The 26,403-nt window shown below is 55.7% G+C and overlaps 1 protein-coding gene across 2 annotated transcripts in view; it reads left to right on the top strand.

Annotated features, from left to right (window-relative positions):
* Nucleotides 1–26,403, top strand: part of PRRX2 (paired related homeobox 2) — a 42,092-nt gene that overhangs the window by 7,345 nt on the left and 8,344 nt on the right. The window contains exon 1 of one of the 2 annotated variants that reach the window (XM_032307705.1): nucleotides 15,663–15,858. The exons of the other annotated variant lie outside the window; for it this stretch is intronic. Within the exon in view, the coding sequence (XP_032163596.1) occupies nucleotides 15,723–15,858 (136 nt within the window). The 5' untranslated portion in view covers nucleotides 15,663–15,722. Of the gene's footprint in view, nucleotides 1–15,662; nucleotides 15,859–26,403 lie in introns of those variants that run through there. 2 annotated transcript variants of the gene reach the window in all.

Here is a 26,403-nt window from a genome sequence, read left to right as displayed (position 1 = left end):
TGTTTTTCTCATTCTGTGGTAGGTCACTGAAGACCTGGTCACGGGCTGGCATTTTGGGGACCACGTGGTGGACTGGTTTTCCCAGACACACAGACAGAGATGCACTCCCGCACACAACCCCACACACACACCTACTCACACACATAAACCCCTCTCCCTCACACATGCACACACACGAACCCACTCATACTCACACACAACATTCCCAAATGCACACAAGAACCCCACACACACAAACCCTTTCACGTCCCCCCCCACAGCCCAATTCACGCACTCACACACACAAACCCAGTCGCTTGCACACACACACCTTCATCAACACACGCTGACATGCACCTGCACACTCTCAACACCCACACACTCACGCCCCTTCGTCAGGGCTCCAACCAGGGCCCAAGAGATCAAGTCCAGGCTCTGAGTGGGCAGGGGCCGCGGGCAGCCGGTGAGCGGGATGGGCCAAAGGGTTAAGTGGCTTTTGTGAGGCGGCAGCGAGTAGGAGAGCACCAGGGAGGGGGGCTTCCTGCCTAGACAGAGGGGGACGGTATCCGGCCTGCTCCCATGCTGAGCAGTCAGGGTGCTCCAGGGGCCAGGAGAGGGCCTGGGGGCGGGGGGCACACGGCGGGGGCTCCTCACCCAGGGGCCCGCGGGTGGCAGTGGGGGCAGAGCTCACCCCGGCCAGAGGGCAGGAGTCGTGGAATCTCAGGTTCGCTAAACAACCCAGATGCTCTCACTGCCCCCACAAGGCTGTGTCCCTCCCACATCTGGGAAGCTGCCTGTCCCCAGCCTGGCTCCGAGAGCCACCGTGATGACAGGCGCCGTCCACACGGGGCACTTTACAGCCGGTGATACCTTTTATTAGACCCTAAAAGACCAAGCAAGCTCTGGAAGACATTATTTTTGGTCCCTCTTGTGATCCATTCTGCTTTTCCGTGCATGGGAGGGGCAGCTGGGACCTTCCGGTTGGCGGGGCGGGAGGGGGCATGGGGGCCAGGAGGTGGACAGGAGCTGCCGGGCAGTCTTTGGGGGACGGTCCTTGGTGTGGAGCAGTGAAAGGGTGAGGGGCCGGGACAGGGAAACTGGAAGCTTCCACAGGGGCCTTTCCACCCCAGAGCCGAGCAAGCACCTTGTAACCTGAGAGCCGACCAGGTCAGGGGTGTTACCTTTGTGGCCCTGCTCCCCAGGAGGCCTTAGGTGGGGCCCCGGACGCGGCCTGTCGCGGGTCTGAGGGAGTTTGCACCGTCTGTTCGTCAACACGTTGTCCCAGAAATCACTGCATGAGAATCACCGGGGCAGCCGGTTGAAATGCATGTCCTAGGGCCGCACCCCAGCCCACAGCACAATGCTCCACAGGGTCTGGGCATCTGCATTTAATAGGTTCCCCATCATCTTTCTGTGCACGAAAGGGTGAGCACACCTGGACTGCCACAGACCCTCCAGCTGCCAGCGGTGGGGCATGGCAGGGGCGGGGGACCCTCTACCTCTCCTGTCACTGCCAAAGCCCCCTCCCAGCATCCTGCCTGCCCGCCGCTGTCCCGTGGGGTCCCCAGGGCCAGGCTGTCCGCCGGCCCCAGGTACTGTCCCCTGGGTCCCCCATCCCACCTCCTGGCCCGTCCTCCCCCCTTGCCGTGGGCGCAGACGTTTCCACGCCAGAGATGGCCTTATTAAAAGTGACATTTAACCAGAGCTGGAATTACCACGCGGATGACTGCAACCCGCAGAATCAAAGCGGGAGCCGCCGGGCGCGCCTGGCAGGGGCCCGGGGCCTCTCCTGTACCAGAGCTCGGCGCGGGCCTCCCATATAAAACCCCCGCAGAACGCCGAGGTCTTGAAAGCCAGTGCACCTCCTTTCATTAGACTAACAAATAACACGTAACAGAAAACATCTGTTAACAGCAGCCCCTAATGCTCTCAAGATGGTCCTGCGGGCGGCCGGTCCAGCCAGCGGGCAGCCAGGCCACGCGGGGCCCGGGTCTGGCCGCCCCCCTCCTCAGGGTGGGTGCGGGGCCCTCCGGGGAGCCCGGGCCCCGTCCCGGTCTGTCCTGGGCCTTCTGCCTCTGCGTCCCCCACCCCTGCTGAGACTCTCTTCTTGCTGATGACAACGGGTCAGCCGAGGGTCTGTTTGCATGGGGACCGTCCACACCGGCTGTGTGACCTGGGTGGGTTTCTTCCTCTCTCTGAGCGCCTGGGTCAGCAAGGGGGAGAGGAACCGTGCATCCTAGCAGGACGGACATACAGACACAGGGCAGTGCTGGAGCCGAGTACAGGTGGACACGGGTATCTGCTGTTAGGATTCCAGAGCAGGACGCGGAGGCTCGGAGAGCGTAAGTGACTCACCCCGTTCCACGAGCCTTCGAGCCTCCCCAGTCCACTTTTCCATGATGCTGAGATGCACAGAGCTAAAGGTGGCCGCCTCCCTGCAGCTAAGGGCAGAGGACGAGCTTCTCTTGAGAGCACGGGCTGACCCGGTCCTTGCTGAGGCCCCACGTCCCCTCACAGCCCCCCACCCCTCACCCTGTGGGCTTGGAAGCCAGAGGGGCCTCCCAATGCCACATTTTCCCAGCTGGGAGCCTGGAGACCTGGCTTCCTCTCTGGGACCTGGAGGTGGAAGGGCTGCCTCCCACACAAGGGGCCGGCTGGCCGGAAGGACATCCCAGGAACCGGACAGAAGACAGCCTGGCACTTTGTCCCCTGTTTCTCCTCAGGGCGAATCTACAGGAAACAGGCCTTTTGCCTTCCCCTGAGAGACTGCTCAACCCCTTCCCCACCCCCTCCAAGAGACACCTTGCCTTGGGTTCCAAGAACACTGGATGGGACCCCTTAATTTGCACATTCATTCGGTGCACAGGTGTGTTGTTTTGAGACATTGTGCTGGGAAAACCCCAGGGGACAGGCGCGCTCTGGGCCCTGACCAAAGAGTGGAGCATGACGGCAGTGTCGTTCGCTTGCTGCCTGCTGTCCTGCCCTATCTGCCTGCCTCCCCTCTTACAGATAAGGAAACTGAGCTTCAGAAAGGCCGAGTGACTTGCCCAAAGCTAGAGTCTCGGGGCAAGGCCGGCCACCCCATGCCGGGCCCCCAGATGGCCGAGGAGCCACAGTGACCTCTTGCTGGAAGCGCCCTGGGCCCTGCCAGGGAGAGGCTATGCCTCCCGCCTTCCCAGTTCTCATCCAGAAACTTCTGCAGTGCGCTGAGGAAGGCACGGGCTTTTCCAGGACCCCCTCGTGCAGGGCCTGCCCCCCTAGCAGTCAGGCAGGAGGACCCCAGGGCAGTGTGGGGCCGGAGGGGGCCGGGGGCTGGGGCCTGAGGAGGGACCCCAGCCTTTGGGACTCTCATGTTTCCTAGGGACATTGTGTTTTAACTTCCACAGAGCCGGCTGCCCAGCCAGGGCAACCCCGGGCAGGGAGAGGGTCAGGGCTCCAAGCGGGAAATGGCTGGAGACAAGAAGGAAAAATGCTGTGCTCTGGTTTCACTGGGAAGGAATGAAGGAAAGGCAAAGATCTAAGTGGCCGAAAGCGAGGTCACTGTTCCAGGCAACTGTTGCTGGTGCAGTGAACTCAGGGCCGGGCTGGCCAGGGCTCCCAGGATGGCAGCCTTTTCAAGGGGCTGATGTCGGTCTCACAAGAGGAAGGTTGGGGGAGGCATCCCAGGGATGGGGCCCTCCTGCCTTCCTTCCTTCCAAAGATATTTGTTGAGCACCTGCCCCGTGTGTCAGGCGTACGCTGGATATCGGGGTCCCAGCTGGGATCAGGGAGGTGCGGTCCCTGCCAGGAAGGAGATGTCCTGGCTGCTAGGAGATCAGATAATGGGGCCCCCTACTTGGTCTGGAGGGTCAGGGAAGGTTTCCTGGAGGAGTGAGCCAAAAGAAGAGGTGGCGAAAGGTGCTTCAGGTGGCGGGAAGAAGAGACGCAAAGGCTCAGAGGTGAGAAAGAGACCGGCTGTCCCAGGAGCAGAGGGACAGGAGGGAGCGAGCCCATGAGCGAGGCCTGGTCCGAGACTTGTCATCGTATTATTAAGAACCGCGGGAGTTCCTTCTGCTCGTCTGTGCGTGTCCGGAGTCTCCAGAGCCCTCTCCGGGAGCTCTCTCGGTGAGCCAGTTTTCCCCTGCCGTGTGGGAAGTGAGTGGCTACCTTGGGAACCGTGTCCTCAGTAAGGCGCTTGTCCTCGACGTATTCCTCAGCCTGGCTGGCCCAGAGCCTCTGGGGCTGTGCCCACTCCTGACCCCACCCAGGCTCTCCAGGCTTGCCCAGGAGGAGATGGACAAGGGGCACCGTGATGCTGAATCAGAAGCTGGAGCTCGACCCATGCAGATGCCCGAGATCCTGGAACAGGGGCAACCTCCCTGGTCCTCTGTGCAGCTCAGTGGTGACACTGGTTTAGAAACAAAGCTGGCCCCAGAGAGGTGCAGTGGGTCCCCCACCTTCTCGGGGGCAAGGCATGCTGCTGATAGGGCCTGGGTTGGCTGTGTGATTCTGGCCCCAAACGCACCCCCGATTTCTGACGATCTTGGGAAAGCACCTTATTTCCCTGAGCCTCAAGCTCTGAATCAGCAAAATGGGCATAGCGGTAGCTCTGGGAGCTTGGGCTGCTTGAAGTTGCTGATGAAATCAGGCAGGCAGGGGCTCAGGGCGACACCCATTTGGCCAATTTATTTTCTCTTTCACTCTCTCTGACACTTGGGAAGAGGGGACAGACACCCGGCTCAGGACCGCTAAGCCCTCTCCCAGTTGGAAAAACTAAGGAGAGTGAAGTTTCCCAAGGCCCCACTGGAAAAGGAGCTGAGGTTAGGAACAAGAGTTTTGGGCCCCAGGAGCTAGCTAGCTCTAGTGGCCTTTGCCGGTACCTAACTCTGCTTTCCAAAGAGTTAGCGTTTATCCAGCCCTGGGCGTCCCCCCTCCCACAACCCTGCCCAGCGACTGGGGTCCCCTGTCTGGAAGGATGGCCTGGATCTGCCGCAGCCCCAGCCTGGCTGGGACGGACTGCCACTCCCAGGCAGAATAAGCATCTTGCTTTATTTTCCACGGCCCAGGCTGTAACCATGTATAATTTCATGACAAATACCGCCTATAAAACACAACACAACTATTTTTATAATGTGGCATTTGAGGTTAAAAATTCAAATTAGAGATTAATTGCAACTTCTAGAAGTTCTGTGGATAAGACGGCTCAGGGAGAAAGGCTGAGATATTCAGATATGCTCCCTCAGGGATTGCAGATGGGTTCTTACCACATAGTGAGAACATGTGCGCGCTCACACTCACACGCACGTGCAAACACACACACACACACACACACACACACACACTCAGTGATCCCTGCGCTCCAGCAGATCCCACGTTTAGACATGGTGTTTGCACTCATGGGAAAGCTGATCTTGATGCTGGCTCCTTTCTCTGCCTGGGACCCCAATGTCTAAGTGGCCATCAGAAGCAGGTTCCGTGTGGATCTGGGTTTGTAGGCAGGTGGCGGCGGGGGGGGTGGGGAATGCACAGAGCTTGGGGCACCAAGAAAAGAAGTGAAGGTACCAGATTTACCTCCACTGGGAGCCAGCTCTCAGCTTCTCCCTAAACCCTCTTTTCCCTCTGCCTCTCAAAAACCAGAACCAGATGGGAATCTAAGTGAATAGTGGATCTGTGGACAGGGCAGACAGCGTGGGAGGGAGCCCCAGGCAGGGAGGAGAGAGAAAAGCTGAGAAAGCCCCATTCCAGAGAGATCAGAGGTGGGCTGTATCTCCTTTGGCCCCTAGGGGCCCCGCAGGAGAAGCTCAGGGTTCTGGAGAGCTCTGTAGCAGCTTCTTGGGCTCTGCGGCTTGTGACAAATGTCGGCTGCTTTCTGCAAACCGGTGTCCTCTGCACAGCAGATTTTCATCTCTACCTCCCCCTGCTACAGGCAGGCCTCTGAGAGGGGCCATGGTCCCCGTTAGGAAGGCAGCAGTTCGAGGAGTTCATAATCAAGGGCTGGGGCCTCGTGGCCTTGTGTGTCCAAAGGGCACCCAGAGAGAAGAGGTCCAGAGTGGGGCCAGTGAGTCTGACCCAGCCCAAGTGGTTCCCTGAGGCTAAGGGTTTCCCCTTTTAGGCCTCAGTTTCTTCATCTGCAAAGGAAGGATACGGACACGTGGGTTGTGAGGATGCAGGATTGGAAGCACTTGGCCAGGGACTGGCCCTCGGCCACCTGCCATGTCATCACTGCCGTTGCTAGAGCCAGCAGCTCCCTCGGGGGTAACAAGTCATCTCCCCGAGGAAGCTCCCACTTGGGTCTAAGCTCAGGGCATGCATCTCCCCCCCTCCGATCTTTACAGAAGGCCATCCACATTCCCATTTCACAGCTGAGAAGTAGAGGTTCTTCTACTCAACATATTTCTTGAGCCCCGTGCCAAATGCAGACCCAGGGCAGACACCCCCATCTGCCTTCAGGAGCTTCCAGGCAACCTGCGACAGGTGATTAGCTGATAATGACACAGACAAGTAATGCATTGCAGTGCCAGTAAATTCCATCAAGTTGAGGAGCACGGGGACCCCTGGGGCTCAGAGACAGGCGTTGTCATCCCAACGCTGCACAGCCAGCACCGGGTAGAGGTGGAGTCAGACCCCGGAGCCCTCCCATCCTAGCTCTCCCCACGGTGCAACGCTCTGGCTGTCCAGAGCCCCCACCCCAACAGGCTGCAAAGACCCACATCCCAAACCACCTGGGAGACACGACCGGGACAGCACATGCAGCAGGGGCAGGGCTGGAACAGAGGAGGCATGATAATGAAGTCCGGCCCACAAGTCCCTGGAGTGCTGTACTTGGGGGAGGGGGTTCTCCTAGTGGGGGCACACCGCTCTAGTTCTGCCAGGGCAAGGGTGAGGGTCCAGGTGTAGGTGAGTCTCCAGCTTTGTGCTAGTCAGTGCTGCCACCTACAACGGAGAGAAAACCGGCCCCAAGTGGCTTAAGCGGAAGAAAAATCATAATGCACATCACTAAAAAATCCAGGGCGGGACTTCAGGCACTGCTGGATCCAGGACTAAACCATGGAGCAGCCGGCATCTCTCTCCCAGGGTCTCGCTCTGCTGGGATTGGGTCCCTGCCCACCTTCGAGCCAATCACAGAGAAGCTGAGTGCTGATTGGCTGAGAGCGGTTGTGTGGGTTGGGTTTCAGCCAACCCCTCTGACCTGGATAGAGGGAGGCTGCTCTCCAGGGAGTCGCTGCCTGACTTCACAGAGCTTACGTTTATGAGGAAGAGTTCCCCCAAATACCACTGGGGTTTGCTTTATGTGCTTCATATGTATGGTCTCCCCTAACACAGAGGGACCTTTATATACCCTCTTTATAGATGAGGCAGTGGAGGCTCCGAGAGTTCAAGTAACTTTCCCAAGGTCACCTGCCTTGTAGGTGGAGAAACACGTCAACCATGGCCCTTAAAGCAACCAACGCCCATCCCGGTGTCCTGGGCAGCTGGCTCTGGGACCACTTTAATGCCATCTTGTCCCCTGCCACGGGGACAGACTGCTATGTCACTGAGACCCTGCACGCCTCTCCTCCGGGGCTGAGTGTGTCCGTTTGGCCCCGTGGGTCTGTCCAGCTCCCACAGAATCTGAGCGGTCTGTGTCCTGGGCTGAAGGCTGGTGGCAGGAAGCCATGGAAGTAGCTTCAGAAGAGGGTGGTCCCTGCCCTTGCGGGGGAGCTGAGCATGGGACCCCCTTCCAGTTCCCCCCTCCCATGACATCAAACCCTCCATGGCAAATGCACTTTCTGCACAGTAAAGAGTGACAGTGGATCTGGGTTGTTCAGCTGACATGCCGTCACGTGTGGCCAACATGTCCTTACCCGTCTGTTAATTACCCTTCCACGGTGTATTCTGGAACCCATAAAAACTGTATTCCTATAGGAAGTGGTGCCTAAGGTGGGAGGTGAAGAACTGGGCTGGCTTTAAGGCTAGGCGGAAAAGTGTTCTAGCCAGAGGGAACAGCATTTTCGAAGACGGGAAGTGACAGAATGTAGCTGGTCGGAGGCTTGTGGGGGGCGCAAAACATCAGGAGACAGTCATTGGCGGGGCTGTGCCAGGGCAGGGCGGACATCTGAGAGGGGGTGCCCCACCCTGACTCAGCATCTGCTCACTCTCGAAGAGGTCCCGGCTCACCAGGAGCCTCAGACTCCGTCTTCACAATCAGCAGCCCCTCCTCCCCTGCCCTCCGCTCTGCAAACACTCCAGCGTCCCGATTTTGTGAGTGGGGGGCCTTCGTGGGTCTGATGGTGGGGGAGGGTCTCAGCAGAATGTTAATGAAATCAGAGCTGCCTAGGTGGGGGCCAGGCCCTGGCTAGGGGAGAATTAAGCAAATGTGCCCAGCCTGTTGCAGACTCTTTTCCATACTGGATTGGTGCTGGCTGAGGGAGACCCACCCGCAGTGCAGCCCCCTGCAGAGGGGGTGGGGACATATGACTGTGGGGGAGCAGGTTGCTCCCTCAGTCGTGGGAGCCTGCCAGGCATTGGACATTCAGGGACGCTTCATAGAAGGGAGGGGCAAAGATGGGCCTCGTGGCTTGGCAGGGAGCTTGGCCAGTACAGCCCTCCCCCTCTGGAGAGGTGAGGTGTACAGAGGGCCCATGTCATGCTTGTCAGCCCTAGCGACACTGTGGGACCCGTATCTTGACTGCTTTCCAGATGTCATCCCTCGGAGCCCTCACAGCCATCCATGGATCACGTGTTATACAGACAGGGAAACTGAGGCACAGGGCAGGGACATGATTTGCCAGGGCTGCAGAACCAGCAGGCTGATTTGTGGCCTCTTTTGGTCATTGGACCCGAGTCCCTGGAATCATCATAACAACCCGGTGGGGAGGGTCCTCTTATTATACCCCCTCGAGATTTGGAAGGAGACAGGTGGCATGGCCCAGGAGCTAAGGGCAGGGAGACTCTAGCTAAGATCCCAGCTAGGCAAGCTTGGGCAGGCCACATGGAGACTCTCTGGACCTGTTTCCCCTCTTGAGAAGCAAGTTAACAACCCTGTCCCCCTTGCACCGTCTCTAAGGGGGGGTGAGAGAGGGTTTTGAGGGTGGGAAGGGCCCCCCGATGGGAAGGGGGGCTCGTTTGAGGAGCCCTCCTCTACCCAGGCTCCATGGTGAGCTGCCCACCTCCCGCTCTGCCTCTCCTTCTCCCTCTCCCTCTGTGCCCGCTCCCTGAACACCCGCAACAGCACACATCAACCTCATTGTTTTCTCCGTGATGCACCAACGATGTCAGGACGAGGTCTAACCGACTCTGAAGGAGAAAGGCCGGGAGGGCTCCCTGGGTCCGCGCTTCAGCTGCTCCGTCTACCTCCGTTCAGTCACACGGGGCCCAGAGAGGCAGCTGGGAGCTCACAGCCTTGGAGGACTTGGGACAGGGGCGCAAGCATGAAAGTGAGTCCCGAGGAGGCAGAAGCAGACATATGCGCAAGGCGTTCGGGGCTTTTCACGTGGAGTCTTGCGGGATGAGTAGGAGCTTGTGTTGAGAGTTCGCGCCTCACCACCCTCGGCCGCCTGGCTTCGGATGGAGCAAACCCCTCCTTCTCATTCATAGAACGGAACAGAAAGTGCCTGGTCTGCTGAGACTCCCCAGAAGTTAAGGACAATGAGGGTCTCCCAGGAAGGAGGTGAGGCATGCATAGGGCAGGGGTGTTCCGCCTTGTTCTTTTCCGAGAGGCCCGTGGCTTAGGGCTGCTGAGCCCATGGCCCAGGGAGACACTCGTGTTCTCCTTAGCACACCCTCGCCTGCTTTCCAAATCTCTCCTTTCAGCTTCCCCGTCTTCTGTGAGCGGAAGCCTGCCCGCTTGGGTCTGAATCCTGACTCTGCCAACCAGCTAGCTGGATGACCTCGGGCCGGTCCTCATGGTCCCTGAGCCTTGGTTTCCCTGCCCGGAAAAGGGGGATCAGTGAGATTGTCCGTCGCCCAGCACGGTGCACTGGGCTCAGCGCCCTGCACACGTGCGCGGACCGAGTCCGGCGTGTCTCGTTCTGCCTTACGCCGGCACCGATGCTCGGTTACCTGAGTTACCGCCTGGGACAAGCCACTCTGCAGGTGGAGGAATGGGCTTATTTTTGGCTAAGTGGCCTGTGGCCACAGTACAGGGGGCTCGACTAGGCCCGTCGGATGGCCCAAGATCATGCACTTGGCATTGTCAGGGAGGGGTTCTCGATCCTCGACTGCACAGTGTGAGTGCTCGGTGAGTGCTCGTGGCCAGGCTCAGAGCCTGAGTCAGACTCTGGAGGGTGAGGGGCTGGTTGGGGGCGGGGGGACTTGGCCTCTTATTTTAAAATCTCCACCCAGGGATTGTGCTGAGCAGCTACCGTGAGGACCCCAGTTCCGCCCTGCGGCCTCTGTCCCTCCCACCATACCCAACCCATCCTCCCCTTCCCTCGCAGCCTCTGTTTTGGGGGGATGCACCCCCTTCCCCTGATAATTGGTAGGAAATCTGAGTTTTTCTCTGTAAGGACTTTTCAGCCTTCTGGGCACACCCTTGAGGGTGATGAGTCACTTTAGAAAGACCCCAGGGCTCAGCGGGGTTTTTGTTAGACACACAGGTTGCATCAAATCACTGGGAAGGGTCTGAACCCTGGTGAACACGGAGCAGGAGGTGGGGGCTTCACAGCCCCCCCACCAAGGGTGACAGTTCTCGGTGGACAGACAGGGGCTATCACCATTCATACAATATCTGGTTTCCAAATCCAGAATGGCCCGTACACCGTGACGCTGCTGCTGACGAAACCCTCCTCCTGCGCGTGGACAGGGATTCGCGGAAATGGGCAAAACAGAGACCCCCTCCCTTGGGCGCTCGGAAACCGCAGGGGCAGGCGGGCCAGCATCCGCTTGTGCTGCCTCACGAGTGCCCGCCAGGAGACTGCCCCGGATTTTGGAAGCTAGTTGCCAAAGACAGATGTTCTCAAAAGTTAAATTAAATAAAGTTACAATGACACAAGCTGTCTGGAAAACAAAGGCGATATATACTGAGAACTCACCTCTTACCAGTTTACTGCACTGACTACGGTTTATAGGCTTGGGATTTTTTGCATTTATGGTATCTGGATGGTGCAAATACTGTATCCTGGGGTGCTTCTGTGCCTGACCTCCCAATCTGGACTTCGTTGGCGTCATGTTATACCTGGAAGTTGGCCGTGGTGGAAGTATTTATACCCCAGAAATCGACAAACATAAATCCAGGGTCCCTTCTCACAGAGGACCGATTGTTAAATATCTAGCAGCACACCACAGGCTGTAGTTAATTTTTTTTTCCTTTTTGTCTTCCCTTTTATTTATTTATTTAAAGGTTTTACATATTTATTTGACAGAGATCACGAGTAGGCAGAGAGGCAGGCAGAGAGAGAGGAAAGAGAGCTCTCAATCCCAGGACCCTGGGATCATGACCTGAGCCAAAGGCAGAGGCTTTAACCCACTGAACCACCCAGGCGCCCCTTGTTTTCCCTTTTAAATAGACTTTATTATTATTTTTTGGAGAAGTTTCAGGTTTGCAGCCTGATCGAGCAGGAAGTACAGAGAGTGCCCATAACCCCTCCCTTCACACACAATACCCTGCACCAGATTGGTACGTTTCTTACAATTCACGAACCTAAATTGTTGCATCATTGTCACCCAGGCCATAGGGTTTGGACCAGTAGATAATGACAGACATCCCCCACGATAGTATCATACAGAATAGTTTCTCTGCCCTAAAAATCCTGTGTTCCACTTGCTCCTCCCTCTCCTGGCTGCCAACCCCTTTTTACTGTTTACAGACTTGCCTTTTCCAGAATGTCATATAGCTAGCCTTTTCAGATTGGCTTCTTTTACTTAGTAGTGTGCACTTAAAGTTCCTTCATGGCTTTTCATAGCTTGATAGCTCATTTTGTTTCTTTGTTTCTCCTTCTGCTTCTGCTGCTTCTTCTGCTGCTGCTGCTGCTGCTTCTTCTTCTTCTTCTTCTTCTCAGGGTGAGAGCACAAGCAGGGGGAGGGGGAGAGGGAGAAAGAGAAGGTCAAGCACACTGGCTGCTGAGTGTGGAGCCCGACTTGGGCCTCTGATCTCAGGACCCTGAGACCATGACCTGAACCAAAATCAAGAGTCAGACACTTAGCTGGCTGAACCCCCGGGGCGCCCCAAGGGCTCATTTCTTTTAACACTGAGTGCTTTTCTGTTGTCTGGCTGGACCGTGGTTTATCTGCTCGCATCCTGGAGGACATCTTGGTTGCTTCCCAGTTTGGGCAATTATGAGTAAAGCTTCTATAAACATCCACATGTAGCTTTTGGTGTGAACATACGTTTTCAGTTCCTCTGGGTAAATACCAAGAAGCCTGACTCCGGGCTCCTATGCTCAGAATCGGGTTCGTTTCATAGGGAAACTGACAAACTCTTCCAAAGCGCTTGTCTGGTTCTGCAGGCTCCCCAGCCCTGAACAAGTTTCCCGTTGCTCTGCATCCTTGCCAGCATCTGGGGTCATCAGTGTCCTGGCTTTTGTCCATTCTAGTAAGTGTGTGCTGGTGTCTCCTTGTTCTTTTAACTTGCAATTTCTTTTTTTTTTTTTTTAAGATTTTATTTATTTATTTGACAGACAGAGATCACAAGTAAGCAGAGAGGCAGGCAGAGAGAGAGGAAGGGAAGCTAGGCTCCCCGCTGAGCAGAGAGCCCGATGCGATGCGGGGCTTGATCCCAGGACCCTGGGATCATGACCCGAGCCAAAGGCAGAGGCTTTAACCCACTGAGCCACCCAGGCGCCCTTAACTTGCAATTTCTAACAGCACATAACGTTGAGCATCTTCTCCCATGTTTATTTGCTGTCTGTATCTTTTCTGTGATGAGGTGTCTGTTAAGGTCTTTGGCCCATTAAAAAAAAAAAAAATCAGGTTGTTTCTAACTTAGTTTTTAAAAGAACGTTGTCATAGTAGTATCTTAAAAATAGTGATTCTCTCAGAGCAAAACTTGCCTTGCTGTCATGACCCAGCAGTGTGAAATTCCTGTGTGAGAGGTGGAACATTGTCCCTAATATAAATGCATCAAAGGAGGTAGGATGGTTTCTCTTGCTTCCACTGAGGCCCTGGACAAGGGTTTGCTTCCTGGTCATGCCAGATTGCTGCTCGTTCATTTCCTTAAAGAGGCAGAACTGAACATCTCTCTCTCCCAACGGACTTCTGTGACCTATGTGAAACTTCCCAAAAGAACGTGTCAGGGGCCAAAGGGCAGCGGGATGGTGGCCCTTTGCAGCCCTGCTCTTGAAATGGAAAGTGCCCCGAGAGGAGTGCAAGGTCCCCCGCCCTTGAAGAGGGGACCATGTCCCCTCTCCGCCTTTGTTCAGAACTCTCCCAGGCCCTTGAGCAAGTCATACCTCCTTTCTGGGCTCCCGTCTCCTGCATTTATAAAATCAGGACACTGGAGCCAGGCTCAGAATTGACAAACACTTTCTTGTCGAAATACCCCCTTCCTGAGCCCGTGGCCAACAAGGCTAATCACCCAGGATTCCTCAGACTCTCTCTTAACACAGTGTTCCAGGCAGCTAGTAGCCGATGATCGATCAGAAGAGTCAGCCCTGGTCTGCGTGCTCCCCAAAGCCCCTTGTGACGTCTCTGCGGGCTGCTGCCTGGGCGAGGAGGGATGCACACACTCACCCATGCTCAGCAGGAACACGGATGCTGTCCCACCAGGAGGCAGTATGGTTCAGTGGTTAGAAGCTCTGGTGCTGAAGTCTTGTGCATGGGGTGGGGCTGGGGGTGAGTCCCTGATTCATCCTCCATGAAGAGGCTGTGTGACTTTAAACAAGTTAATAGTCCTCTCCGATCCTGTTTCTTCATCTGCATGATGGGTCAGTGATGGGGATCTGTTTCCTGGGGTGGCAGGCGTGAGGACTCTGCAATGTCCTGTGTGTAAAGTAGCCGGCACATAGGGGTCTCCATGGAGGGCCGCTGGGGGAGCTCCTTCCAGAATCATGATAACTAGTATGGTGTCCAGGCATGGCTCTTGTAGTCAAGCAAAAGCCTTGTGGCTGGACCAAGCCTCTGGCTGGCGTCGTGGGTGTGGGGGGGTCATTGGTCCTCCCCTCACCAGCCTCCCCCCAGCCCTCTGCATGTCTGCAGCTTCCAGATGAAAGGGACTCACCATACAGAAGGAATGGGCCATGCAACCAGGCCACACAGAGAGGGCTAGGTGCAGGGCACTCAATCTTTGGGGTTACCCGGCACCCCGGGGAGAATCTCAACACCGCACAGACTGGTGACTGATCTTGCTTGGGGCTAGAGCCTCACAGAGTCCCAGGGCCTGAAAGTTCTGGAACTCCCACCTCCACCTCCCACCCTGGACTATGGACGGGGCACCTGTAAACGGCCTCCCATCCACAGGTTTCTGGCTAAGGAGGAGGGAGGGGAGGCCACCGATGGAAGGAAAGGCAAGAGGACAGAGTTCAGTGACCAGAACCTGCCACCTGCTCTCGTAGCAGGAGAAACCACCTTGGTGGAGAGACAAGACGCTGAAATGGCAGATGCTTGGTAGAACCGGCTTCCCTCCAAGTCCACGGTCACTTGCTCAGGCTCTACTTGGCCAGTTTGCTTTGATGGTTTGGTTTTTACACCTGGAAGCAGTGTTGGTTTGTCCTGGCCAGTGGCCTGACCTTCACTGGCTCCCAGGCCCACTCAGCATGACTTACCAGGGGATGGGGGGGTAGGGTGGGGGGTGTCTCCCCACAGGAGGGCGAAGTAGGGGCTGGGAGCTGGGTTAGGAGCCTCCAGTTTGCTGGCACCTCCCCCTTCCTGCACCACTCTGCTCTTCTCCTGGCCCCGCATTCTGGGTGGGGAGGCATGGGGTGGGGGATGGGGAGCCCCCCCAGCCCAGAACTTTTAACATGAGACTTGGCTGGAAAATTAAAACAGACAGGCTTCCAACGCCGGGACATTCACCAAAGCCATTACAGAGCCCATTACCTTCAGCCTGGGAACTTTTTTTAAAGTGGTTTTGTTCTAAAACCCAGAATTTCTGATGCCCCAGGTTAACAAGCCCCCCAAGTGAATTCAGAGGGTATTAACAGGAAAGTTCTGAACAGAACTCCTCCGTGGTGTGAGCAGCTCAGAAAAAACAAACAAACAAACAAAAACTAGTCTCCTCGTTTAAGGGCAAGTGTGGTACTTTGATGTGGGTCCGTTTTCTTATAAAGTCTCCTCCGAGGGGCAGGGGGATGCTAAAATCTAACCTGGAGCCAGCAAATTACTTGCAATTTGCAAGCACACATGCTTACCCCTAGAGGCTAAAGGCATTGTGTGTGTGTGTGTATGTATGTCTGCATGTATAAAGTCCGAGAGAAACCCATGACCTGCTTTAGCCCACTCAGATGGAGAGCCTTTAATCCAGAATCCGGACAGTTTCTAAAGATCATAACTTCCTTTCAAAAGCAAAAGTAGGGGCGCCTGGGTGGTTCAGTGGGTTAAAACCTCTGCCTTTGGCTCAGGTCATGATCCCTGGGTCTTGGGATCCAACCCTGCATTGGGCTCTCTGCTCAGCAAGGAGCCTGCTTCCCCCTCTCCCTCTGCCTGCCTCTCTGCCTACTTGTGATCTCTGTCAAATAAATAAATAAAATCTTTAAAAAAAAAAAAAAAAAGCAAAAGTATGTCGTGTCATACACCCTTGAATAATTTAAAAAAAAAAAAAAAAAGGAGGTTCCAAAGCAGAGCGGTTCCCATGGTTCCCAGAGCAATTGTGGGCCTGGAGTGCACCCTTCCGTTCCCGGGGCAAATTCTGAATGAGGGGCTGTCTTGGAACATTGCCAGGAGAAAGAATCCACCCACATTGCTGGGGAGTCCCCGGAAGCCTCACCGCCTCCAGGTGCGTGGGTCGGAGGACCTCAACGAAAGGATCTGGGGCGCAGCTGAGGAAAGGTTCTCTAGGGAGGAGGCGGGGTCTGGGGGGAGGGCGCGCCCCGGGTAAGGGCCTGTGTTGCCACCGATTTTAGGTGACTTTGGGCTCCGAGTGTGTGCGTTAGGAGTTGAGGAGGGGGCAAAACCCGGTGCGGATCTGCCTGGGGGTGGGGGGGAATGATGGAGTCCAACCGCCCAGTTGAAGGCCAGCCCTGTTGCCTTCTCGCTGGGTGACGTGGGGCGAGTGACCGCTCCAGCCTCAGTCTCCCCAACTGTGATACGGGCGGGCGATGGCATCAGCGCCTCGTCTCCTAGGGCCATCGGGCGCGGAGATGCGCTGCGCCCTCGCCGCGCCCAGCCCAGCGCTTGGCTCGCGGTGCGCGCCGGGCCAGCGGGCAGTGCTTGTCGCCAACTGAGAAGGGGGTGGGGGGGGGATTTCCGTGAACTTGGCTTCCCGGGACGGGCAAAGGCAGCGGTGGTTCCAAGCCGGGACCTAGCGGAGGCTGCGGGGACGGAGGTGGGAGGGAGGTGTGGGAGCCGGAGCGCGGAGGGGCGGCTACAAGGGGAGGGGGAGGGCGGGCGCCGCGCCCCGGCCCCCGCGCGCCCCGCGCCCACCCCTCCCGCGCGGGCGGCCGCCTCGCACTCCCACTGAGCAGCTTGGCGGCGGCGGGCGCGGGCCGCGCGGGGCTGGGCGCGCCGATCTATTAACGTCTGTGTGTCTGGGCCGCGGGTCTGCGGCGAGGCAGGCGCCAGGGGCTCGCCTGGAACCAGATGTGCCGCGGCGCCGCTCTGGCCGCCACCGGCGCGGCGCGCTCGCACGCACGGGCTGGCGCGCACATGGCCGGGCGGGGCGGGCGGCGGCTGGCGCGCCGGGCCGGGCACCCCCCTTTGCTTTCGGGTCGACCCGCGACCCGCGGGTGCGCACCGGCGACCCCGGGCCCCACCCGGCAGCCGAGAGCCGACGCGCCCCGCCGGGGTGGGGGGGGAAGCGACCCCCGGGGACGCAGGGCTTCCCCGGGTGGGGTCCGCCCAGCCCGCTGGCCCGATCCCCAGGAGGGAATGATGGCTTCTCGGAAAGCCCAGTCCCCACCCCCCACTCCGCAAGGACCGGGGACTCTTCCCGCCCCCACCCCCAAGTTTGTTTTCTTAAGTTGATGTGTAAGATTTTTTAAAGTTCTGAGTCAGAGCTTCCCCTAAGATGAGGAGTTTGGGCCATACTGAGAAATGCCAGAGTAGGGGGGAGGGGAGCAGGAAATGGGGCGAAGGAAATGTAAGGGTTGGCGACTTGTAAACGCGTGGATTCGCCAGGGGGCTTTTTCACCCACCGGGGTAAACACAAAGATTTCTTTGAGGCCCGGAGCAGCTTGGCACCCAGTCTGCGTCAACCACAGGGTGGTCTTCAGCCCAGGCTGTGAGTCAGGCCCTTGCCCCTCCCCCACCTCCGGGGCAGCTTGGGGTGCCCTGATCTTCCGGACCACCTCCTTACCCCCCTCCCATCCCCTACCCCTGCTCCGCCGGCCTCCGCTGGGGTCCTTTGGTGAGCAAGGGAGCTGAGCTGTGGGTCACACCCACACCGCTCAGGCTTCCAGGCTCCCAGGAGCGCCCTGGCACCGAACGCTCCCAGCAGGGGAGGACCCCTCCCAGCAGCAGGGTTGAGGAAGATGGGGGGTGGGGGTGGGAAGACGGAGGCCACACTGAGAGCAGAGAGGAAGCTCCGAACACGGTGGCCGTGTCCCTCTGAGTCAGCCCAGTCCCGCTGCAGAAGAGGCGGCCTCACCCAGGGCCTTGGGGTTTGGGGTGGTCTGCTTGGTTTGCAATCCTTCCCCGACTTGAGGGAAGAGTGCTTCATAGAAAACCTTTGAAGATCTGTGGAAAGAGTGGATGTTCCTGGCTTTGCAGGCTTCCTTGTTCTGGAAGTGGGGATGCTGAGTAGGGGAAGCTCCATACACATGAACCCTGAAAGGCGATCCCCTTTAGGTGTCTGTGGGGTGGGGACTCCTGCACCATCTCCAGGGGCTCTGGATGACGTGTGTGTGTGTGGGGGGGGGTGACACCTAGAGGGCCAAAGCTCTGGCCATTGGCCAGTGCTGCAGGGGCTGCTCCCTCATCCTGTTGGAACACATCCCATGGCTCATGAAGAAACCGGGGCCCAGATGAGCTCAAGGTCACAGAGCTGGGAGGTGGGATGCCAACCCAGGCTGTTGGACTCCGGACATCAAACTTTGGGCTCTGGATCAAATCTCCTTTGCATTTGGAGGCTCAAGGAACAAAGTGGTCCCCATATTTTAGGAAGGGAGGATGCTGCACCCCATTGGAGAGGACATCGGGATAACCAGCTGCCTGCCCCTCCAGTCCAGGGCAGACAAACGTGGCTGCAGCCCCCCCACTACCCACCTCCCCTAAGAGAAGAATGATGCCCCTGTTCCTTTGACCTTGAGTGCGGGCAAAGCTAGGTGGAAGCCTTTCCCTTTGGAAAAGGGATTTCTCTGAATCATGCTCCGCCCCTAAATTTAGGGAAACATAAATAAATTAAGTTTCTACAGATAGTAGGGTCAGGAAAGTGGGGAATCTTGTAATACATATCCCAATCTGTAGTGCATAAAAGTCTTCCACGTATTTGGGTGGGCACAGAATTGGGATTACCTCCCCTCGGACCCAAATTCCATTCATACATACATGCACTCATGCCTTCAGCTGGTCATATATTTTTTTCTTTCAGTATTTATTGAGCACCTACTGTGTGCCAGGTGCTGAGACTAAAGAGACAAGTTCAGTCAGTGACTGGCAGGGCTTCCTGCTGGATCCAGCCCAGCTTCTCTGGAAGCATCCATGAAGGACAGACTCCTGGGACAGCTTCAGGGCAGCCCCTGTTCTGGGGGGGTGCGGTGAGCGCGTGTGTGCACTGGTTCTGGGGAAAAGGTTTCTTACAACTATTGAGAGTGTGCCTCTCAGTAACCAAAGTCTCCATGCCACAGATACAAACATGAGGTTCAGAGAGGTTCAGAGAGGTTAAGCAACTTGCCAAAAGGTTGCACAGATACTACATGCAAGTCTGGGACTCAAACCTAGACCCACCTGACTCCAAATAAACACACTAATGGCTAACATGATTTAGCACTGAACGAGGCCGCAGGCACTGTTTTAAGAATTTTATACATGGGGCGCCTGGGTGGGTCAGTGGGTTAAAGCCTCTGCCTTCGGCTCAGGTCATGATCCCAGGGTTCTGGGATCGAGTCCCGCATGGGGCTCTCTGCTCAGCGGGGAGCCTGCTTCCTCCTCTCTCTCTCTCTGCCTGCCTCTCCACCTACTTGTGACTTCTGTCTGTCAAATAAATAAATAAAATCTTTAAAAAAAAAAAAGAATTTTATATACATTAACTCACTTAGTCCTCACCCCAGCTCTGTGAGGAATATATTATTTTCTCTATTTGCTAGATGGGAAACTGAAGCACAGAAAGGTTGTAACTTACTCGGGGTCACACAGCAGTGAATCTGGGAATTGAACCCAGGCAGGCTGATTCCAAAGTCTGGCTCTTAGCCAGTGTGCTGGGAGAACTGGCCTTCACAGTTGTGTGGGGAGCCTGTTCTGGCTGACTAGGTGGCCAGAAAGAGCTAGAAGGTCCTGACAGAGAAGAGGCTCCGGCTGTGAGAACTTCCCCTGAAGTAGGCGGGGTTTGGAAATCCAGGGGAAGGACAAAGAGATGAGCCATTTCCACATCATTTACAACAGAGAAAAACTGTAAAGAACCTAAATGTCCCACAAGAGGGGAATGAAGAGCTAAGCGGTTTTGGTGTCCCCACTAGGTGACGTGAGGCACAGATGGATGGATCCTGTCGAAGAGGGAGGAGATCAAGCGAGTATCAGGCAACAAGCTCAGCCCTGGGCTGTGCCACTGCCAGCAAAGGGCACTTTACCTGTTTTATCTCACTGAATCTGCCCCCATGAAACTGTGAGGTAGAGGGACGCCTGGGTGGCTCAGTCGGTGAACTGTCTGCCTTCGGCTCAGGTGGTGATCCTGGGGTCCTGGGATGGAGCCCCACATCAGTCTCCCTGCTCAACGGGGAGCCTACTTCTCCCTCTGCCCCACCCCCCGCCCCGCTTGTATTCTCACTCCTTCTCAGTATCAAATAAAATAAATATAATCTTTTTAAAAATCGTAAGGTCGTAATAGTCACCAGCATAATAGCAAAGTGACTCAAGTGCTTCCTAGATGCCAGGCATTGCCTAAGCACTTTAGGTACTGCTGTCCCCATTTATAGTTGAGGAAACCAGACTCAGAGAGGTGAAGCTGCTTGTCCACGGGGCTCATGTAGCTGGTGCAACGTGAAGCCAGAAATTAAATGCAGCTATTTCCGGAAAGCAGGTATAGTCTAAAGGGTTGCTCACTGCATAACTAGAGGGGGCACCAGCTACAGTACAATCTGTGGGGATGGTGCCCTTGGAGTTGTGCAGTGCACAACCTGTGCAACCATACATACTGTCCCCAGGTATGTCTGATCTTAAAATCCTGCCCTTTTCATTAATGTCCCATCCAAAAAAAGAAAATTATTTTCATGCACACTCTAAGTGGACTCACGAGCAAGCTGGATAGGTGTGGACATGGGCTAAAAAGTCCACAAAATAAAAATTAAACAGATATGTCGACATGGCGGGATTGAGGGATGATTTTTCTCTTCTCAGATGTCCTTTAATGCTGGTCCTTATTGTGGTTGTTCCCTCTTCATTAAAAAAAGGAGACGAATGGATGCCTGGGCGGCTCAGCCAGTTAAATGGCTGCCTTCAGCTCAGGTCCTGGGGATTGAGTCCCGCTCAATGGGGAGCCTGCTTCTCCCTCTCCCTCTGCTTATGGCTCCCTCTGCTTGTCTTCTAACTCTGTGTCAAATAAATAAATAAAACCTTTCTTTAAAAAAGGGAGAGAGAAGAAAACCCGGAAATCTAGAGCAGCTCCATCTGATATGACTTTCTGTAATGGTGACTAGTCCCTGTCTGTGCTGTCCTGTGTAGGAGCCACTAGCCACCTGTGGCTACTAAACCCTTGAAATGTGGCTAGGCGGACCGAGGAACGGGATTTATAGGTCACCCTTCGAATCAGTGCAAATTTAGAGTAGCCGCTACCACGTGGAACAGGGCAGAGCTAAAGCAGGAATCGGTATTTTTCCTGTCCAGCGGTGTCATTCCTGCTTTGCTGTCCTGAAGCCCACTCCTGGATTGGAATCCCACGGGATGGGATGAAAACGTCTGTCCGTCCTTCCTTCCTTCCTTCCTTTCTTTTTAAAGATTTTATTTATTTATTTGAGCAGGGGGTAGGGGCAGAGGGAGAGGGACAAGCAGATTCCCCACTGAGCAGGGAAACTGACTCAGGGCTCGATCCCAGGACCCTGAGCTGAAGGCAGATGTTTAACCGACAGAGCCGCCCAGAAACCCCGACGCCCCTGGGAATGTCCTTTTTTTTTTTTTTTTTAAGATTTTTATTTATTTATTTGACAGAGAGATCACAAGTAGGCAGAGCAGCAGGCAGAGAGGGAAGCAGGCTCCCTGCTGAGCAAAGAGCCCAATGTGGGGCTCGATCCCCGGAGCCTGAGATCATGACCTGAGCCGAAGGCAGAGGCTTAACGCACTGAGCCACCCAGGCGCCCCATGGGAATGTCCATTTTTAATAAGCTTCCCAGAAGTTCTGAGGCAAACTGCCAGTGGACACTCCTGTGAGAAATTAGGAAGATCTGGTGCTGGTCCCACCACTGGGCACCCCAGGGAAGATGAGAGGGACCGGCGGGTTCCCAGAGTCATGCGTAAAAGAGGCATCGGAAGAACTGCCTTCCAGTGTCAGCAGCCCTTCTGGAGAAGAGCCCCCAGACAACGGGGTGGGGGGACCCACAGGGAGATGGGTTACGGCTCACCATAGCAGAGAACTTTCTAGGGTCAGGGTTGGCGTGAGCAGGAACATGCTAGTGGTGTTGCAGATGGCTCTGGGCCCGGGTTCTGAGTGTGCCCACTGCTGGTGGGACCGGTGGGTGCTGGGGTACAGACAGGCTGACACACGGCAGGGGATCGTCAGCCTGGAGGGCACCAGGGCCCGTGAGGGGGAGCGAGTGTGGGCAGAGGGATCAGCTTTGTTCCAGTCAGAATCCAGGAGGCCCTCGGGGCTCTACAGCAGGAGAGAAAAGCCACCTGGGCCCTTAGCAACTTCAACCCCGTCTAGAAATGGTTAACCAGAGCCGCTTTCCTCCAGAGACCAACGGTGGCTTTGGGGACAGACAGCCTGGCTGTGTGACCTGGGTCAGTTACTTCACCTCTCTGAACCTCACTGTCCCCCACTGTCCCCCACTGAGAACAAGGCTTAATGACGACGGTGCCTTCCCCATTTAAGAAGGCAGGACTTTCTAACCCAGTGCCAGGCATGTAATAAAGCTGAGTAAATGGAAGCCAAATAGGGGGAAAAAAAAGAGAGAGAGAGAGAGAAGAAAAGAAAAGAAAAGAAAAGAAAGGAAAAGGCCAGGGAGGAGTCCTCTGTCCTCACCCACAGGCCCAGCTGTGGTGAGGAGACAGCTTGACCACTCCAGAAGGCCCTGGGAGCTCCTCGGAGCCGAGCTTCAAACACATTTTTCAGCGTGGCTGGAACTCCCAAGCAGGTCATAAAAACCCTCCAGCGACACTTTAAAGGTCAGCCTCTCCGGGAGCACAGTGTGGTCCCAAAGCCAGGGTTCCATGAGCCCCTGAGGAGGGGCCCATAGCCTTGGCCTCAGCCTTGGCTGCTGGCTGTGGGGATGGGGCCCCTGGGCACCCCCAGAGGGACAGGTTCTTCTGGAGCCGAAGAAACCTGACTTTCCATGAAGCTGACTGTGCAGGGCGGGGTCCGTGGACAGGATTCAGCGAGTCTATGAATCACCCCGAGTTCCACGTGAAATTGTGCGTGCACCTGTGTTTTTCTGGGGGAAGAGCCCACAGAATTCCTCAGATTCCACAAGGGGTTCACCGGCGAAAGAGGGGAAGGACCAGTGAGCCAGGACCGGGGTTTGGGCTGGGAAGAACACTAGTGCGGAGAACGGTTGTCTGGGTAGAGCCCCACCGTGCTTAGCTCGTTCTCAGGAAAGCCCCGGACGGTTCTGTCCTCTCTGGGTCACTCTGACGGGGAGGAATAGTCACTGTTGTCGCCCCTTGTACAGATGGTGGAACTGAGGACCCGAGGGGGAGGGGGAGGCAGTCATTTGCTCTCTGTGTGGGCTGCTGGTTGCCTGTCCCCCACTGCCCCCAGGCATGCCCAATTGCTGGGTCAGGCCTCAGCTCCTAAGTCCCCCACCCCAACCCCAACCCCAACCCCAGCCCAGAGGGAGCAGAGAGGAGGCAGGCGTGTATCGTCAGGGTGCGACTTCCTGGGTAGAACTCGGGGTCCCACCGCCTTGCTGGGAGCCCTTGGCCGGGTCAGTGCCCACCCCCAACCCCGTGCCTCTTTCCCAATCTGCAACAATCAGGGGCTGTAAGGTCCCCTCGGGTCTGAGTCCTTGAGAAGACAAAAGTCACGGGCTTGAACCCCAGAGCCTCGGCGGGTTGGCTGCAGAACCAAGCTACGGGGCATGAGAACATCTCGCTTCCTAGCCACGAGCGCCCACCCTGACTCCCAGCAGGTGCTGACTCCAGGCCTCGAGGGGTCCTCGGGCTCTTCACTGGGAGGCAAAACCCCACGCTGGGCCCCCGAGCGGCGACCTCGCCCTGGCCTGGAAATGGTTAACGAGGGCAGCTTTCCTCCAAATACCAACTCCTTATTAAAATGTAGGTCTTACAATAAATTTGGCATTTGGCCACCAACCTTAGATTCAAACCAGACGGACAGAGGCTAACCTCCTTCTCAGACCCAGTTCTGAGCCGAGGGCTGCTCTTGAATGACTCCCCGGCCCCGGTCCCCCCTGGAGCCCCACGGGGTCTGGGGAGTGGAGAAGCCTGGCCGATGCAGATGTGGCCAGAGGAGCCTGGCAATTTGAACACTTGGGCTCTTGGGCTGCTGAAGCCAGAGGTGGTCAGGCCCTGGAACCAGAAGCCTTGGGGGAGGCATGAGGGGAGGTTCCGGAAACCCAGAGCCTTTGAGCTGGCCTTGGCCTCATGGCCCTTTTCTCTGCCTGAGAATAGGACACAGATATTCTCTGCCCAGTAGCTTTGTCTCTGCTCCCCGCATTGGGCCCAATGACCCCATTTTTCAAAGGCTTCTCCCGGAGTCCCCTCACCCCAGCTCAGGGGGGCTCCTTTCCTTGCCATTCTCTGCCGATCCCAGAGGCTCTCTCTGCTCCCCCCGCTTTTTCCTGTACTTCTTTTTGCAGAACAATTGAGATATAATTCACCTACCATTTGAAGTGTGCACTTCAGTGATTTTTAATATATTCGATTATGCAACCATCACCGTGATTTTAGAGCCTTTCCATCAGCCCCCCCAAAACCCCTGTGCCCCTTAGTCATCCTCTTTCCCTCCCCACCCCGACCCTCCCTACCCCCAGGCCTTAGCAACCACTGATCTCTCTCTGTAGGTTTACTTTTTTTTTTTTTTTGATGTTTTATTTATTTATTTGACACAGAGAGAGAGAAAGTGATCACAAGTAGGCAGAGCGGCAGGCAGAGGGAGAGGTAAGGGAGAAGCAGGCTCCCCGCCGAGCAGTGAGCCCAAACTGGGGCTCGATTCCAGCCCCCCCCCCCCCGGGGTTCATGACCTGAGCCAAAGGCAGATGTTTAACCGACTGAGCCACCCAGGCACCCCGGACATTTCTTAAAATTAGAATCATCCATTATGCAGCCTTTCATGGATGGCACAGGCTTCGTCCACTACTCAGCATAATATTTTTAAACATAAGTAATGTTTTTAAGGGTTGGTCCGTGTCGTAGCATGAATCAGCACTTAATTCCTTTTTACAGTCAAAAGGCATTCCCTTGTGTGGACAGACCACGGTTGGTTAACCCATTCATCAACTGATGGACATTTGGGTTTTTTCCAAGTTTGGGCTGTTATGAGTAACGGTCATTCGTATGCAAGCTTTTGTGTGTCTCACTCCTCTTGGGATATACCTATGAGTGGAATTGCTAGGTCAGATTGTCACTCTGTTTACCATTTCGAAGATCTGTCAGATTCTTTTTCCGAGTGGCTACACCATCTTTCATTCCCACCAGTGGTGCAGGAAGGTTCCCATTTCTCCAAACACTTGCCCACACTTGTTATCTGTCTTTCAATGCGAGCCATCTCTTGGGTGTGAAGTGGTGTCTCATTGTGGTTTCTATTTGCATTTTCCTGATGACTAACGGTGAACATCTTTTTGCATGCCCGTGGGCCATTTATTTATTTGGAAAAATGTCTATTCAGGTCCTTTGCTCATTTTTTTTTTTTAATTTATTTTACTTGTTCGAGAGAGAGAAAGTGCACAAGCTAGGGAAGGGGCAGAGGGAGAGGGAAAGAATCTGGAGCAGACTCCGGGGCTGAGCGCGGAGCCCAACGAGGAGCTCGATCCCACGACCTTGAGATCGTGATCTGAGCCGAAATCAAGAGTCAGACGCTTAACTGACTGAGCCACCCGGGATGCCCCGATTCTTTGCTCAGTTTTAATTGGATGATTTGTCTTTTTATTGTTGAGCTTAAGCGTTCTTAAGATCTTCTAAATACAAACCCCTCATGGAACATGTGATTCTTTTCACTTCCTTGATGGTGTTGACCAAAGTTTGAATTTTGATGAAGTCCGCGTCATCTTGCTTTCTATAATTGTGCGTCCTTTGAGTGTCACATCTAAGTAACCAATGTCTGGCCTTTCGGAGGGGAAGGCAAACTGGCTTTGGGTATTGGGACTTCCCATTGTTTTCTGGAATGAGGCATTCCTTCATTTATCTAGTCACCCATTCAGAAATATTTCTGAAACCAAACTTCCTGCCCAGTCCTGGGGATACAGAGGTGACAAGGCAAACCCAGTCCCTGCCTTCCTAGAGCTGAGTTAAATGCGAGAGACAAGCACAAAGTAGATAACCCAAAAGAGAAAACGACCTCCTTACAGACGTGTGGGTGAGGGAGAGGGCCCAGGGGCCTATTAGGAGGAGATCTGACCTGGCCTGGGGGCTGGGAACACTTCTCAGGGCAGGGAATTTAAGCTCCGACTAAAAACTACATAAGCCTGTGTCAGGCAAAAGTGGTGCAGTGCCCCAAGTAGGGGGAACAGCTTGGGCAAAGGCCCTGAGGTGGGTAGGAGCTCACATTGTCTGGATAGGCAGATCCCGTTGGTGTCCAGGCCTTTCCACTGGGTTTTCTGAGGGGGTCCGGTCATCCTCAGGAAGGGTACGCAGCACACCGTGGCCTTTTTGCCTAGAAGGGACAGGCTCCAGACCCCAGAGAGACCTAGATGCATGGCAGCTGTACCTCTAGGACTCTGCTGAGGTTTCTAGGGGATCTTTGGGAGCCTCCCCCAGTCTCCTCCAGACTCCATGGTAAGCCCAAGCCTGCTTTGGCCCCCTTGTCACTGGTCACTGGCCTGGGGGCAGGGAGAGGAGTCTGGGCACGAGAGTCCCAGACTGTTCACTCATTCATTTACTCAACACCCAAAAAATATT

The sequence above is a fragment of the Mustela erminea genome, chromosome 12, assembly GCF_009829155.1.
Source record: "Mustela erminea isolate mMusErm1 chromosome 12, mMusErm1.Pri, whole genome shotgun sequence".
NCBI classification, from domain to species: Eukaryota; Metazoa; Chordata; class Mammalia; order Carnivora; family Mustelidae; genus Mustela; species Mustela erminea.
The sequence above is the reverse complement of the archived record's forward strand: the minus strand, read 5'-3'. Positions and strand labels throughout refer to the sequence as shown.